Genomic DNA, 17,033 nt, shown 5'->3' on the forward strand with positions numbered 1-17,033 from the left:
ACATGTGCTGGGCAACCCAAATGCGGAAGTGACGCAAACTAGATTTACACCCGTTCTACAACTCCAAAGGTGTTCTGGTAACACTCGTGGAAGGAACACAGTTGAGGATATAAGCTGCAGTCTCTACTCCAAACCCCCAAAACGAGTTCGATAAGGAAACGTAACTCATCATCGATCGAACCATGTCCAACAAGGTTCTGTTTCTCCTCTCTGATATACCATTCTGCTAAGGTGTACCAGGCACTGAGAGTTGGGAAACAATTCCATGTTCTATCATATAGTTCTGGAACTCAGAATCCAAAAACTCTCCACCTCGATCTGATTAAAGTGTTTTAATCCATTTATCTAATGCATTTTCAACTTCAGCCTTGAACTCTTTGAACTTTTCAAAGGATTCTGACTTACGTTTCATCAAATAAACATACTCATACCTCGAATAATCATCAGTAAAAGTGATGAAATACTCGTAGCCTCCCCTGGCTCGCATGTTCATTGGACCACAAAAGGACTGAATATTTGTTGAAAGAAGGATATCAAAATAATCCAATATATTCATGTATTTTTATAAAGAAATCACAGTCATAATTTATTATTATAACTGTACATATTGATGACTTAAATATAATTGGAACTCTTGAAGAGCTTTCAAAGGCAATATTATCTTAAGAAAGAATTTTACATGAAAGATCTCGAAAAAAAAATCTTGGCTTGCAAATTGAGCATATCACAGATGAGGTATTTGTTAATCAGTCAACTTATACAAGAAAAATCTTTAAAAGATTCTATATGGACAAAGCACATCCATTAAACATTCCAATGGAAGTTCATTTATTGGATGTAAGAAAGATATATTTCGACCTTGATATGATAATGAAGAACTTCTTGGTCCTAAAGTACCATATCTTAGTGCAATTGGTGCACTTATGTATCTTGCTAATAATAGAAGACTGAATACTACATTTATAGTAATTTTATTAGCTAGATATAGTTTTTCTCCAACAAAAAGACATTAGAATGGAATTAAGCATATACTTCGTTATCTTTGAGCAACGCTTGATATGAGTTTGTTTTATTCAAATAAATCAAATTTTGATCTACTTGGTTATGCAAATTATGGATATATATCTGATCCACATAAAGCTATATCTCAAACAGGTTATCTATTCGTATGTGGAGAAACTACTATATCATGGCGATTAGTAAAACAAACCATGGCATCTACTTCCTCAAATCATATTGAAATTCTTGCAATTCATGAGGCTAGTCGACAATGTATATGACTAAGATCAATGATTCAGCACATTCATAGAACGTGTGGCTTGTCTTCTAGTAAAAGTCTTCCAACAATATTAAACGAAGACAACACGATATGTATAGCCCAAATCAAATGAGGATATATTAAAGGAGATAGAACAAAGCATATTTCACTAAAGCAGAACAAAGGATATTTCACCAAAGTTTTTCTACACTCATGATCTTGAAGAAAATGGTGACATTACTGTACAACAAATTTGTTCGAAGGATAAATTGACAGACTTATTTACAAAGGCATTACCTACCACAACCTTTGAAAAATTGGTGTACACCATTTGGAATGCAGCGATCAGTGATCTCAAGTGATGTTTCTATAAGGGAGAGTAAATATATTGTATTCTTTTAGGATTATTAGATTATATAAAATATGTACTCTTTTCACTTCACTGAGATTTTTTTTCCATTAGGTATTTTTTTAGTAAGATTTTAACGAGACATATTTCATATATATAATAGGCATCTAAGAGGGAGTATTATAAATATTTTAATATATGTGAAATGTAGATGCTCATGCTTAGCGTCTTAAAAGACCAATTATTATTCTCTCCTCACTGCATGTGTCTTTCTACATGTTGTCCATATGGCTCAAAATTACACATTCTTAGTGTCCATGTAATTTCACCTCCTACTTGCTAAATTTTCTATAAACAGTGGCATTTGGTGATTCTTGGAGTGAAGCATATTGGTGAAAACTAATGAGAATCTTGGTGAGAAATTCAATGAGAAGGAGAAATTTCATAATTTTCACTAATATTTCTTATATTTTATTATTTATTTATTTATTTTAATATTATAATTCTAGATATTTTTGTTCTCGTCGTATTCCTCAATTTTACAATAGAAATTATTTATCACTTTAGCCCGAAAGTACATGAACGTAAACGGGTAAAAAGAAAAGTGACTACTAAAGTAATGTGTTAAATTAATTAGCTTTTGGATTATTTATTTATTATTTTTTAGTACGATTAGGATACGAGAATCCAAACCACAGAACTTGTAATTACTACCATATCCATATATCAATTTAGTGATAGTTGGTTTGGCAATACTATTTTGGGGGAAAGATTGACTTATATAAACGTTAAAACCTATTTGGCAAGTCTAATCTTCCTATGCTTTCTCCAAGGTACCTTTCTTTGTGAACTTAATTTGAAACTTAATGGAACGCCTTTAATTAGAGATTAGAAATGCATATTTTAATTAGTTTTGTTTGGTTGAATGTTAAATTATAAATGTAGTCATTAAGTTTTAACAGTTGTACCTACTTTTCTCTCCTAATAATACATTTCTTAACCAACTGAATTATGTTAGATTATCACTATTATATCCTCCTTAAAAAAGTTGCATGCACATCCATTCAATTAATTATTTAACATTGATTACATTTCTTTGTAAAAAATAAAAATATTTATATTTTTTACCCACAATCTCATTGGTTTTGGAATGGAGCAACGAAAGATAAATTATTTGTAACAATTAGCTACGAAAAAAAGTCAACTTTCAAATAGTCAAAATAAGTATAATTTATAGGTAATTAACATGTACTTTTTCCTTTTAAATGAGTGGTTCATATTTTCATACTCTGTATTTATTGTACGTTTGAAAAAAAAAAAACTTTAGAATAGTATAATAATTAGGGCCAGTCGCAAGGATGCCAAAATAAGTTATAAAAATTAGGCACATATCCACAAAAAAAAAATGTACAAAAATAGTAAAATTGATCAGCCCATTCCAATTTAAATGAAGTATTGAAACTGAAAAAATAAAAAATGTCCTCACTAATTATCGTTCGGAATTTGATGGCTATGTTATTGCTATCTGATATTTATTTAATATTGATGGTTATACGATTGCTAATGGTACTGATTGTTGTTTGATCACTATCTGATACTAATTACCGATTATATCAATTGTTATTTGATTTTAATTTCACTTTCGATTATTTGAGCATTAATTCTTCTTCTCTTTTACTTTTACACATAACCCTTTCGTTACCTTCGATTTTTTGTCAATTAGTTAGTAATTTTTTATATTACCATATGATTTTCTGTTGATTGTCATCAGATTATTTTCTATTTTTTATCTCACATTTAACGGTTTATGATATTGTTATTTGATTGACATCTAGTTACATCTATTTTCTGTCACATAATTAATAGTTTCTAATATTGTAATTTGATTGTCTTATGATTGTTATTTGATTTCTATATGAACTTCTATTATATCATTATATCATAAGATTCAACAAATTACTTAGTTTCAGTATATTCATTTCGGTAGTAATCCAAATTTCAAAATCTTTTGTAATGGTCTAAAATTAAAAAGCCTTCAAAAAGTCCTATACTCGAAAATAGTGAAATATGTATTAATGGTAATTAGACCCCTGGGAACTATATCTCAGATCTTAATATTGTTCTTTGCGTTCAAGTCCAACAAAATCAACATAATTTCTTCTTCCACAATCTATAATTTATAAAAATACTTCCTAATTTATGAAATTACTAAGGCGAAAACGATTCTTACAAAGAAGAAGAAGAAAAAATCAAGGATTGCTAATCCATACGTAATAAATTAAAACTAAAAAAACGAACTCCAAAACCAGAATCACATACCAGAAACCGTCTCTAAAATGAAATCCAACCCCCAGACAAAATCCCTCCACAGCAGAGACCCACGCGGCTAAAAACGGTCTGCGAATTGGATATCACTTATGCCGACAATGTCTCTCAACTAAGACCACTAGCGCCGAATACTCATTATCGTTCGAAGCCCATACACCATGACCGAACCAAACAACATCAACTTCGATCTCTCTCCCTCTCTAATTTCTTCTCTATTTTGGGTTTCACGATGTGCTTCCTAAAGTTGGGGACGACCCACATATTTACAAAATTGCCATTAATCTTAATTACTTAAATGCCCTTAAATTTAAACCCACCTAAATATCTTCTTATTTTCTATATCAATATTTTTCCATATTTATAAATTTTGAAAATTTAATGATATGATTGCTAGATCCTATATTTAATTTACAATTCAATGTAATTTCCCTAATAGTTACATCAAACTCTCTCTCTCTCTCTTTTTTGCCGTGTTATATAAACACATAATGTTTATGTTTACTCTTCACGAAGAAAATTATTTTGCATTGAAAATTATATCAATTAAAATTCTAAACAACAAAATGAGTATAGTTAAACTAACATCAAACTTATACTATCAAATTCAAAGTTTGAGATTTGATTCTCCACCCACATGTTATCCAAAAAATAATAATAATAAATCTAAGCTTTCATTAAGAAATCAATTTAATAATTTCATTCAAATTTCGTTTTAAACCGTTAATGCACAATTATTGTTGCGTGGGAATAAAACTTTTTTAAATGCAATAATTAACAAAAGAAAAAAAAATTACATAAGTGTTTCATGAATACGAGTGTGGTTGTCCATCTTTTTCATCTTCTTCCTTTTTTTTTAAGAGAAAATTACGTCATTATTTTTCTTGCTAGGGCAAATTTATTTCTTAATTTTGAGTTGATTACAAATGTAATAAAGTAAAAATAGTCTTAAATCACTAATATATTATTTAAATTAACCTTTAAAGTTTCAATTTATTCAAACTCCAAAATGTATAGGTTTAAATTGATATTTTTCCTAATTCTTATAATATCTTTTTTTCCAAATAAAGACAAGGATTTAAATTGGTGAGTAGTATAATCATTAAGCCTTCAACTATGAACACTATATATCTTTCTAAATTTGATCTTACAAAATCAAAAGCAACAATGAAAAACTCACTTTACATGAAAATGCAAAGGAAGGACAATTTTAAAGCACTGAAAAAGATAGCTAAAACATGTAGAAAGGGGAGGGTTATCTAGCCTCTAAGAGGGTAATAGTTAATTCATTTGTAGTAGAAGATTCATTCTTGCCTGAAAGAGAATATACTTCAAGAGAATCTCTTTCCATATAGAATCCTGGTTGTTTTGGTTGTGCCGATGAGCTCTCACCACTTAGCATTAAAACAACATTTGACATGGTTGGTCTATCTTCAGGAAGTTGTTGCAAGCACAAAAGGCTAACATGAATGCATTTCAACACTTCAGATAAAGCATAAGATTCTCCAATGGTTGCATCAACCAACTCTAATGGCTTTCCTTCATTCCACAACTTCCATGCCTAAACCAAAAACAAAATCTCTTAAATTAACTTAGGATTGCAATTCATGGAATGATACAGTTAGGTATGTGACTTACATGTCCTATTAGGTTTAGAGCGTGGTTAGGACGGAAAAACCCTCTATTCTTCTCTCCACTTATGATTTCCAACATTAGAATCCCAAAACTGAAGACGTCAGACTTAATCGAAAATTGTCCATCGATGGCGTATTCTGGTGCCATATACCCACTACAAGATATCATCAAAAGAATTTGTCAAACTAAGAACGTAAACTTTAAGAATTTACGAAAATATTAGGGCAAACTTACTATGTTCCGACCACTCTCCTAGTATTTCCTTCGGTTTGGTCCCCTCCAAATGTTCTAGCCATTCCAAAATCCGAGATTTTTGGATTCATATCAATATCAAGCAAGACATTGCTTGCTTTTAAATCTCTATGTATAATCCTCAATCTTGAATCTTGATGAAGGTAAAGAATCCCTCGAGCTACTCCACATATGATATTGAATCGTTTCGACCAATCTAAAAGCTTCTTTCTAGCCGAATCTAACGAAGTGAAAGAGGAGGAGCCAAAGTTAGTTCTCAAAAGGAAAATCAATTACATGAACAATAAAGGTGGATTTTAATAGATACTAACCAAAAATGAAGGAGTCCAAACTCTTATTAGGCATGTACTCATAAATCAACATCTTTTCCTCCCCTTGTATGCAACAACCCAAAAGTTTTACAAGATTTCTATGTTGAAGTTTGGCAATGAGTATCACTTCATTCTTGAATTCATCAGTTCCTTGTCTTGAATAGCTAGAAAGTCTCTTCACTGCAATTTCTTGTCCATCCATAAGTCTACCCTGAAAGTGAGTTTATCGACCAAATTTACTATAATTATACGAAGAGTCTATTTGAAATGACTTTATAAGTGGAGTAAAGAAATCTAAAAATTATGGTACAAATAAATTTTACCTTAAAGACAGCACCAAAACCACCTTCTCCAAGCTTATTAGAGTTTGAAAAATTGTCAGTGGCATTAGATATTGTTGTTAAGTCGAATAATGGGAGTTCCAAATCGTCTTCTTGCCCTTCAAGATCCTTGCCCACTCCTGTCGCCAATTTAATTGTAATTTCTTAGCCCATAAACTTTAAGCAAATCGAGAAAGAATTTGGATAATAAGCACAATATGAACCAAATATGTTAAAATATTCAATAAACTAACAGAGTCAACGTTAATAACCTAACACAATATGAACAGAGTCCCTAGATTTCCAAAAGTTGCACACAATTTTTATTTGGTTGATTTCGCAAAGTTATATCCTTAACTTTTTATTAAATAATTAATTTAAAAGATTTCAATTAATTACAATTAATTTAGTTTTCACTTATTTCTTGTTACAATTTTTTACATCATAATTATATTAAATTATTTGATTGAAAATTCATGCCAAAAAAATCAAAAGGGGTCATTATTGAAAACTAAGAAGTAAAAGTATAAAATATTATAACATAGACCAAATAAAAACTAAACTCAAAATTCAATAATAAAATTGTAACATTTTAAAACGTAAAAACCACGTAAAAATTAAACTCCAAATTCACAAGTAAAATTGTAATAATTTGAAACCTAATAATCAAATGAAAAATTAGACTCATAATTAGAGACGAAAGAAAGAAACCACTTTACCGACTAATTTATCAACAAGAACATGAATGACCAACATAACTCAAAACGAAAGTAAGCATCACAATTCGACGTTCGTAATTATTTTCTAAGTACTTTTAATTGAATAGAAGAAAAAAAAAGTATTTTCAAGCGTTTAGAATGCCAAACAAATCATTTACCTTCTACGTTTCTCTTCTTGTTTCTCATCATGTAAAATCCAATCAAAACTAGACCAGCAATCACTAAAACCGTTGCTCCGACGATAACGCCGACGACAAGCGAACTCATCTTCTTTGTCTCTACACATTAAGGAAACACACACACACATAAGAAACAAAGCTAATAAAGTCACCTACAAAAAGAGAACAAAAACAACCAAAGCAAAAGAAACCATATTATACCCAATTCAGAAGCCAACATTTTAACATACAAATCCTGGCCTCCTCTTCGAACAACTTTGATATCAACAAGATCCCCAAACCAAATAGCACAGCCACTCCCTGATCCTCTAATATCAGTATTAGCAAATGCCACGCAAGAACAATTCCTCAGACACTTTTCTCTACATTCATTCAAACTCATACTTTGATTAACCCAAGACAGCTTCGTATCAGGCAATTTCAGCCCCGGAAGTTTTGCAAACCCAACTTTATCAGAACAATTCAAAGCCTTATTCCGCACACACCCTTCAGTATAATCCATCAAATTCCATTTCTCTTGTACTCTGGGATGAAACCCTCTTAAACATTGACAAGCAGGAACTTGCTCGATGTCACAGCTCCCAAACGCACCACAAAGACCATATGTATCGCAGTAATCCCTCGGCATAGTCGCATATAGCTTCCAAATCTTCTCAGATTCAGACCATAACAAAGCTTCTCTCCTAAATACCGTTTGATTCAACACCATTCTTCCGATTAATGAAGAGTTTATGAGCTCATAGCTGTAACTGAGCTCGGATTTGTTGTTTACATAGCTGTAGACTAAAATCGGTAAAGCCGATGTGGGTTTTGCGCTGAATTGAAGGCCGTTCCATGGTCCGCTTCTCATGAACTCTTGCGACCCATTCCACATCGCTGGTTCTGGGTAGTTTGTGTTCATCATTTCCATCGTTAAGCTCCCTGGAGATGGATCATCTTTGGATTTCCAAGCGGATAATCGGCGTTGGATTCTGTTTTCGAAATCCCATCCGAGTTTCATTCCGGGGAGTAATGTATCCGTTGGATAATCAAAGCTTTGCCATGAAATTTTCTCTGATTCAGCGTCTTTCAACACCAGATTTCCATTGTCAAAGAGGATTAGTTTGGGGGTTTTGGCTGGTTTTAACGATTTTCCAAACCAAACAACGGCATCGTTCTCGAAAAGAAGGAGATCGCTGGTTGTAGTGTTGATTTTGAGAAGGGCAACGGCGGAAGAATTAGTGATGGGGTTTTCTCTGTTGGCGACCCAAACGATAGTACGAACTGGGATGATTTTGTACCAAATTCCTAAGTAACGATTGGAGGAATTTCCTGGGCTGAAGAAACCCAATTCGAAAAACCCTTTTGCGGAGACAAGAGTGGCGCCATGGGTGAGGTTTTGTGAGGAAGTTATGAAATCAATAGCCGCAGATGGTGAAGAGAAGAGAAACAGAGACAGAGACAGAAATAGAAACAGAGATAGTGAAGCATTTGCCATCTTTTAGCATTGGGGTTTGCTTCGGAACAGAGTATTTTTGTGAGGAGAGAGTGTTTAGAAGTAAAGAGAGCATTGAATTTTTTAAATGAACGCAATGAAAAGATTGAAGAAGAAGAAATGTGGGGGCGGCCATTGACTTGTGGTACTCTGCTCTGCTTTATGAAAAAACTATAGAATATGTTATTTTGTGGAAAATGTTCATAAGACAATTAAAAAGTTCAAATGTGGCTTCACACCTTCAAACTTACTCTCTCTCTTCTTTCCCCAAATTTCTCAAGCGAACAAGAACAAATATTTTACTCCCACATTTAATTCTAATCTCTATTTTATGGTAAGTCGATGGGTTGATAAGACCTAATATTCATGCAAGAAGTTTGATGCAGATTTTTATTTGGTAAAGACTTGATCGACATAAAATTTTTATCCTATCTAATCATGTGATAAGTTCTACATTATCTGTCTTAATGGTTACCTAAGGATGATTCATTTTTAGGCTAGATATTGTGTTTGTGGTTAATAGTGTTAGTCAATTCATGCAACGACCATATGTTGTTCACTATTCTGCAGTTTTTTGCTATCTGAGTGGTACCCCAATCTTTGAAATTTTGTTTAAACTAGGAAAACATCTCTTTAGGCCTAATGTGATGTTGATTGGGTAGGTGATCATCGATCAACTACTGACTGTTATGTTATTTCACCTGTATCCTGATAGGCTAATAAACAACTAACTATCACTCTTCACCTATATCCCGATCGGCTAAGAAACAACCAACTTCCTGGTCTGCCAAGAAACAACTAATGAACTATCTCTAGATTGACCAATAGTGCTTTGATACCAAGATAAAATAGAGGTAATTTGAATATTCACCCTCAAATCATAGATGGTTCTATTGAATATCATGACTCATTTATTGAAGCGAACATAATTAAATGTGTAACAAATATTCCTAAGTAATAGGAAAGAATACAACAATCTACCAAAGATAGAGAAAGATACATAATCTAAACAAACCTGAATAAATGTACACTATATCTAATATAAATAAACAATAAATTAATAATGAAGCCCTTTCAAATTGTCATCATTCCAACATTAAGACATTTTGTTGTCAACTTCGACCAAGTTTCTTAGGTGGTCTTGAATGGTTCATCTAAGTATACTTTGATCATTTGTTTCTATCCATGTATCATCCTAGAGAGAGTTTCATCCATTTTCAAGAGACAAAATTAGGGCACAATTCAACCATTGATATTCGTTAAACATCGATATTCATTTTAGAAAATGTCTTTATTTATTCAATAGTTGCGATATTACCATTGACTTTTTAGAAATATTTCAAAACTACTATTCAATAGAAATCCGTTAAAATTTTACATGCAAATTGAGACTTAGAATGATTGTAACAATGAATTATTTTCGATGTTCGAGTCCTAATTTCTATTCCAAGTTACAGATACATAATTTCACATCTCAATTTTTATCCAACATTCTAATAAGTTTTTATTCCAATGGCACTTTTCAACCATTTGAGCAATAATGTAACTTTTGAAAAATTTTCAAAAATAATAAAAGAGTATTGAAATATCAAAATTCAATGGTAGTATCTATAATTAAGCCCTTTTCTAGATATTAATTCATTTTAAAATATAAAATTACAAATATAATGTGGCATATGATTTCTAAAATTTAAAAAACTATAACCTTTCTTTTTTTTTTTTTATAGAAGTTATATATATCTTTGAATGAAGAATACCTTCAATTTATGAGGAAGGATAATGATGTCATTATAGTAGTTTGATTTTTCATTGAACAAAGTACAAGAGTTGGTTGATCTAATAGTCTCTCATACATTTCAATTTCACTTTATTGTTTGAATTAGGTGTTATGGTTTAGGATTACTTTCACCATAGTACTCATTGTTTCTAAAGTTTTTAATTGGATTGTTATCCTTTGAAATATTCTCTTGTTCATGTCACGTGTTTATATTGATTTGATTAAGAGTTTGTACTTTATGATTTGATTGATTATTTTATGTACCTACATCTAGAATTAGATTTAACTAACAGTGAGCAAAAATCATAAAAATAAATTTGAATGATGAATTTAAAATATTTTAAATCATAGAGACTAAACTGAAACTAAGGCTAGGTTATAAAAATTGTACTGAAATTTTTAAAATTATAGAAACTAAATTAAAAGTAACTAAGTCCAAATTTGGAGACTAAATTTATAATATATTATAATTATTTTTCTATTATCATCTCTTTATCATAAATAAATTTTAATCAATAATGATATATCATCATGTTTCATATTCCTAAACTCAAATTTTAATCATAGTAACTAAAATTGAAACTAAGCTTGAGAGACCAAAACATAACTAAAATATAGGAAGGTACGAAGCTTCAATAATCTTTCTCCCTTATTTTTCATAAAAATATGCGTCTTATTTATAGGTTAAATACAAAACACCCTTAATTTTTTATTTTTTATTTTTTATTTTTTTGGTAAATTTCAATTATCCACCTAAATTTTGAAATTTTTTTCTTACTATTGAACCCTAAGATTTATAACATATAATACCACTGGGGACTTTTTTGTTAAAATAAGATCAAAATTGTTGGTGTGATGACTAAATAGGAATAACATATAGACATCGTTACGATATTATTCACGAAGCTTGACATGATAACTATGGTGTAAAAATTGAATATGTGAATAATTTTAATAATATTTTTTGAAATAAAATTAAAGAGAACAACAAATACCTTTAAATTTTTATATATTAGTTGTCACAATGGTAGAAAATTTTCATTGAAATTTTTAAATTTCAAGAAAAATTCAAAAAAAATCAAAATTTTGAAAAAACTTTTTATTTGGTCGTTCTCCCTATTTTGAGGAAGTGTTGATAAATCTTAAAATGTCGAGAAATTTTGACAATATTATTATTATTTTTTTTTTTTTAGAATTATCTACGTTTGTGTAGTTTAAGTTTTTCGATTTTATGGTCTTGATCATATAATGTTACAGTTTCACATGCAAATATTATTTCTAACGAAAGATAAGCTTTTTCAGTGTGGTGCATTTTTTAATTTCCAACTTTTCTCAATTTCAGCTTGTAGTTTCAATTGGAAACTTTTCTTTCTAAATAAAATAAATTTGAAAAAACTATATATATAAAAAAGAACGTATACTTATTTTTAACCTCATTCAAACTTTTTCCAATAAATTTTCACATCATTTCACCTCAAATTTAATTGATATGAGTTTTTTTTTTTCGTTTTACCATCCAAATCTTTCATTTTTATATCATTTCACCTAAAAAATATTCCTAACTTTTATATTATTTTGTAATTATTTTCATTTACTTTTTAAATTTATGCTTTCGCATCAACATTTATAATATACATCTAAATGTTATCTTTACTTTATAAAAATGATTATTAAAAATGGTCAATTATAGTCTAACTAACCGGTAAACAAAGTCTCATCACTTAATTACAATAATTTTTATCAATTTCTTTGAAATTGGGATCTCAATATTTTTATCGACATCGATATTTCGAACATTGATTGTCATATAAATATCCAAACTTATTTTAACCAAAAAAAATGTCTTCTAATATAATTTAAAAGTTTTAGAGTAATTTTTCTATAAAAAAAATTCAAAATTGAAAGTTAAATAGGTTTTTTAAATATGGAAACTTGATTGAAAAGATAATTAATATAATATAACGTTATTTGTACAATTCAGAATTTTCATCTAAGATTTCCACAAATGATCAAAGCGTGGCCTGGTCTTTCAATGTGGAAAGTGACATGAGTGATTATAATTTTGTATAGTTTTCAAAGATCTTTAATTATTATATTATTATTGTTATTATTATTATTATTATTATTGTTTTGAAAGGACTAGTTTTCAAAGTATTTTGGTCATTCTTTTGTTGGGTGGTTTGTGTAGAATTTTCCTCAACTTGATTGGCGTTTTGGTCATTTTGGTTCATTCTTCTAGACAACAACATTTCTTGGTCCACCCTCAAAAGGAGAAAAAAAAATCTTGGTCCCGTGCATTCTCTTCTACATCATATAGTAGATTATTAAGATTAGGTTAAAATACTACTTTTACTTTTATATTTTGAATATTGTTTAATTTTAGTTTTTATATTGTTTTATCTAATTTTAGCCTATGTATTTTTACTAGATCTTAAATATAGTCTTTACTACTAATTTATTATTCAATTTTTTTTAAAAAAAATGTTATTTGATGCTCAAATTTAAAATGGGTATATGAATGAACTGATAATACATCCAAATGAGAGAGACATGAGGACATGAAAGTACAGTTAAGAAATACTTAAAAGAATTGTAAGTTACTACATACCAACAAGATATACATTCTTTTTCAGTGACTCAATCATAGAAACTTCAAGATTAAGCGTGTTTAAATTGGATCATTCCAAGAAAATTTCAAGAAAGCATGTGAGTGAGGACATGGTTCGGTCTATATGATAGAAAATGGAATCACATCCCAACTCTCAGCACATGGTACACCTCAACATAATGGTATATTAGAAAGGAGAAATATAACCTTGTTGACATGGTTCTGTCTATGATGAGCTATGCTCAATTATCATTTTCTTTTGGAGGTTATGCACTAGAGACTGTAGTATTCATTTTGAATAATGTTCCATCATTTGAGTTATGGAAAGGTCGTGAAGGTAGTTTACGGTACTTCAGAATTTGAGGATTTCCAATACACATGCTTACGACAAACCCAAAGAAGTTGGAACCTCGTTCATAAGTATATCTATTTGTAAGTTATCCCAAAAGGACAAGAAGTGGCTATTTCTATGATCCAAAAGAAAATAAAATGTTTGTATCGAAAAATACTACTTTCTTAGAAGAAGATCATAATAGAGATCACAAACCACATAGTAAAATCATATTAAATGAAATTTCCAACGAAACTGTTAGTATATCAATAAGAGTTGTTGATGATACTAGTACATCTAGTCAAATGAATCTTTCTCAAGAGTTGAAAGTGCCTCCTTATAATGGGAGGGCTATATCCCAACCTACACGATACATGGGTTTAGCAGAAGCCCAAGTCATCATACTTGATAATGACGTTGAGGATCCATGGTATTTTAAACAAGATGAATAATGTTGATAAATATGAATGGATTAAAGCCATGGATCTTGAAATGGAGTCTATGTACTTCAATTCAGTCTGGGATCTTGTAGATCAACCTGATGGGATAAAACTTATAGGTTGCAAATGGATCTACAAGAGGGAAAGAGGTGTAGATGGGAAGGCTCAAACCTTTAAGGTGAGACTTGTGACAAAGGATTATACCTAGAGAGAGAGAGTTGGCCATGATGAAATTCTCTCTTGTTGCCATGTTAAACTCAATTTACATACTCTTGCACATTGCCACATATTATGACTATGAGATATGGTAGATGAATGTCAATACTGCTTTTCTGAAGGCAATCTTGATGAGAGTATCTAAATGAGTCAACCAAAGGGATTCATAAAACAAGGTCAAGAGCAAAATATTTGTAAGATTAAAAGGTCCATTTATGGATTAAAACAAGCATCTAGATCTTAGAATATAAGGTTTGACACTGCAATCAAGTCTTATGGTTTTAATCAAAATGTTGATGAAACTTGTGTATATAAGAAAATCAACAAAGGTACTAATAATTTTTCTTATGTTGTATGTGGATGATATACTACTCATTGGGAATGATGTGGGTTTCATAACTAACATTAAGAATTGGCTTTCTGCTCAATTCCACGTGAAAGATATGGGAGAAGCACGGTTTGTTCTTAGGATTCAAATTATTAGAAATCACAAAAAAAAAAAAAAAAAATACTAACATTGTCTCAAGCATCTAATATTGATATCACATCATATCACATCAAATTTTGGTGTCGTTATCGGGGATCAAAATAACGGTTTTTGTTTAATATTTTAAGAGTTGGAGATATTCTAGGCTAAGGGCTATTTGTGTTCTAATTTTATTTGGGATTTTCTCTTGTGCATACCCCGTGATAAAGACACTCCTCCTTTGCCTCTTGATCCCAAGATTGTATGTACTTTAAGAAGAAATCATAGGAATAAGCAAGATGTAGAAGAAGAGATGGCCAAGGTACAAGACATGACAATTAGGGATTACTTTCAAACAACTCTCCCCTATTGCTCAACCCGAAATTATGGAGGCACTGATCAATGCAAATAACTTTGAGTTAAAGTCGGGATTGATTTAAATGGCTAGGGATATTGCTTTTAGAGGACGCCCCATTAAAGATCCTTATAAGTACATTAGATCATTTCTTGAAATTTGTGGAACGGTTAAAATTAATGGAGTTACGAATGATGCAATTAGACTAAGCCTATTTTCTTTTTCTTCACAGGATAGGGTTGAGGATTGGCTTTAGATGCTACGACTGGAGTGTCCCTTTTCTCTAAAATTGCTACAGAAGCTTACAATATTTTTGAGAACATGACCACCACAAGCTATAATTAGCCAAGTGATAGAGTTTCTACCAACAAAGTAGCAAGACTTTATGAGGTTGATGAGATAAGTGCTATTAAAGCTCAATTGACCGCTCAATTGACCACAATTACTAATGCTTTGAATAAATTGACTACATGTGATCAAGCACAGAATTCAATGTCTATAGGCTCTCTAACAGCTAAAGCATCAGAAACTCAACAAATTTGGAACTCACAAGATAGTGAGATGAGTAATTATATGGATAGAGGGAACTATAGAGGCCAACAACAAGTTTCCACACACTACCACCCAGGTTTGAGATATCATGAAAAGTTTTCATATGCAAATAATAAGAATGTTGTGGCTCCTCCAGGTTTTACCCAAACTGAACAAAAATCATCCTTGGAGGAATTGGTGATGAACCTTGTCAAAGTAGCTCAAGAATAAATATCTACTTTAGGGAATTGAGTTAATGTTATCTTGAGCACCATACAAAACCATGACAAATCCATTCAGAATTTAGAGTTGCAAATGAGTTAAGTGGCTTTTGCTGTACAAACGTTGCAAAAAAAAAAAAAGTTTTCTAGTTGTTCTGAGAAAAAATCCTAAAGAAGAGTGAAAAGCAATCACACTTAGAAGTGGAACAAAATTAAACGAGCCTCTAGTTGTTGACGATGATGAACCAACTCAAGAGGAGGTTGAATCCATCTTTGTTGATGAGCCTACAAAGGAGAAGGTTGTAGAAAAGTCTGAGCAAAAAACTTGGAGTACTTCTAACCTTTTATCTTTTGTTCTTAATTCTATTTTGTATCTTCAAAGGTCTAGGAAGAAGAATGAAGAAGAATAGTTTTTTAGATTTTTAGAAATATTAAAGAAGTTGCATATTAATATACCTTCTGCTGAAGTTTTAGAAAATATGTCAAAGTATGCTAAATTCATTAAATATATCTTTTCGTAGAGGAATAAGTTTGGTAAACATGAGACTATTGCTTTAAATGAAGAGTCTAGTGCAGTGATGCAAAAGAAATTGCCTCCAAAATTGAAAGATTCAAGGAGTTTTTCTATTCCTTGTCAATTAGGTGATATTATGATTAATAAAGCTTTATGTGATCTTGAAGCTTCCATTAATTTAATGTCTGTCTATTTTTAGGAACCTCAATGTTGGAGAGGTGAAACCAATATCGATTTCCTTGCAATTAGTCCATCGATCATATTGTCATCCTTATTTACTTCTTTCTTTATTATTATTTTTTTAGTTGTTTTCTTTTAAAATCAAAGAGTCACTCGTAGTTTTAATTTTTTTTTTTTTTTTTTTTTTTAGGATCTTTGTCCAACACAAAAGAGTACTCGATCCTAAAGCATATTTTATGGACTCCTATACATTCTTGGCTTGTAATTCTATCCTTGTCATGCATTGAGGACAATGTATATTTTTAAGTTATTCATAACCCAAAAACCTACCCAAAGTCCATTTCTTATTTTCCATCTCTTTTCTCTCTCTCGTTTTTCTTCATCCACCGGGTCCCACAATCTGGTTCTGAGTCCAGAGGATAGTAGGTCAACTCTAGTGGTGGTTCGTCCGTGTTCAGGTCGAGATTCAACGAGGAAAAGCGGGTTTTGGGAGCTTCAAAGGTTGTATGCTATCCACTTTTATTTACTGTTTTTCCTCTTCAATTTTCATGCTTATTTTCTTTTGTTTAGAA

The 17,033-nt window shown here is 30.8% G+C and overlaps 1 protein-coding gene across 1 annotated transcript; it reads right to left on the minus strand.

Moving 5' to 3' along the window:
- Window positions 1-5,005: 5,005 nt before the first annotated feature.
- On the minus strand, window positions 5,006-8,974 carry LOC120085250 (G-type lectin S-receptor-like serine/threonine-protein kinase At4g27290). The gene is made up of 7 exons (XM_039041153.1): window positions 7,550-8,974; window positions 7,328-7,447; window positions 6,454-6,590; window positions 6,131-6,341; window positions 5,802-6,039; window positions 5,571-5,721; window positions 5,006-5,493 (listed from the first exon to the last, which is right to left on the minus strand). The coding sequence occupies exons 1-7, from the start codon at window positions 8,823-8,825 to the stop codon at window positions 5,188-5,190; spliced, it is 2,439 nt and encodes an 812-aa protein (XP_038897081.1). The 5' UTR covers window positions 8,826-8,974; the 3' UTR covers window positions 5,006-5,187.
- Window positions 8,975-17,033: the final 8,059 nt, after the last annotated feature.

Source organism: Benincasa hispida, chromosome 9, assembly GCF_009727055.1.
Source record: "Benincasa hispida cultivar B227 chromosome 9, ASM972705v1, whole genome shotgun sequence".
Classification (NCBI taxonomy): Eukaryota; Viridiplantae; Streptophyta; class Magnoliopsida; order Cucurbitales; family Cucurbitaceae; genus Benincasa; species Benincasa hispida.

Excerpts from the sequence above, each read along its gene's own strand:
- LOC120085250 (XM_039041153.1), bottom strand. The coding sequence starts at position 8,825 with ATGGCAAATGCTTCACTATCTCTGTTTCTATTTCTGTCTCTGTCTCTG. Across the intron at positions 7,448-7,549 it reads AATGTTGGCTTCTGAATTGG|AGACAAAGAAGATGAGTTCG; the intron begins GTATAATATGGT and ends CTTAATGTGTAG. Across the intron at positions 6,591-7,327 it reads CAAGAAGAGAAACGTAGAAG|GAGTGGGCAAGGATCTTGAA; the intron begins GTAAATGATTTG and ends AATTGGCGACAG.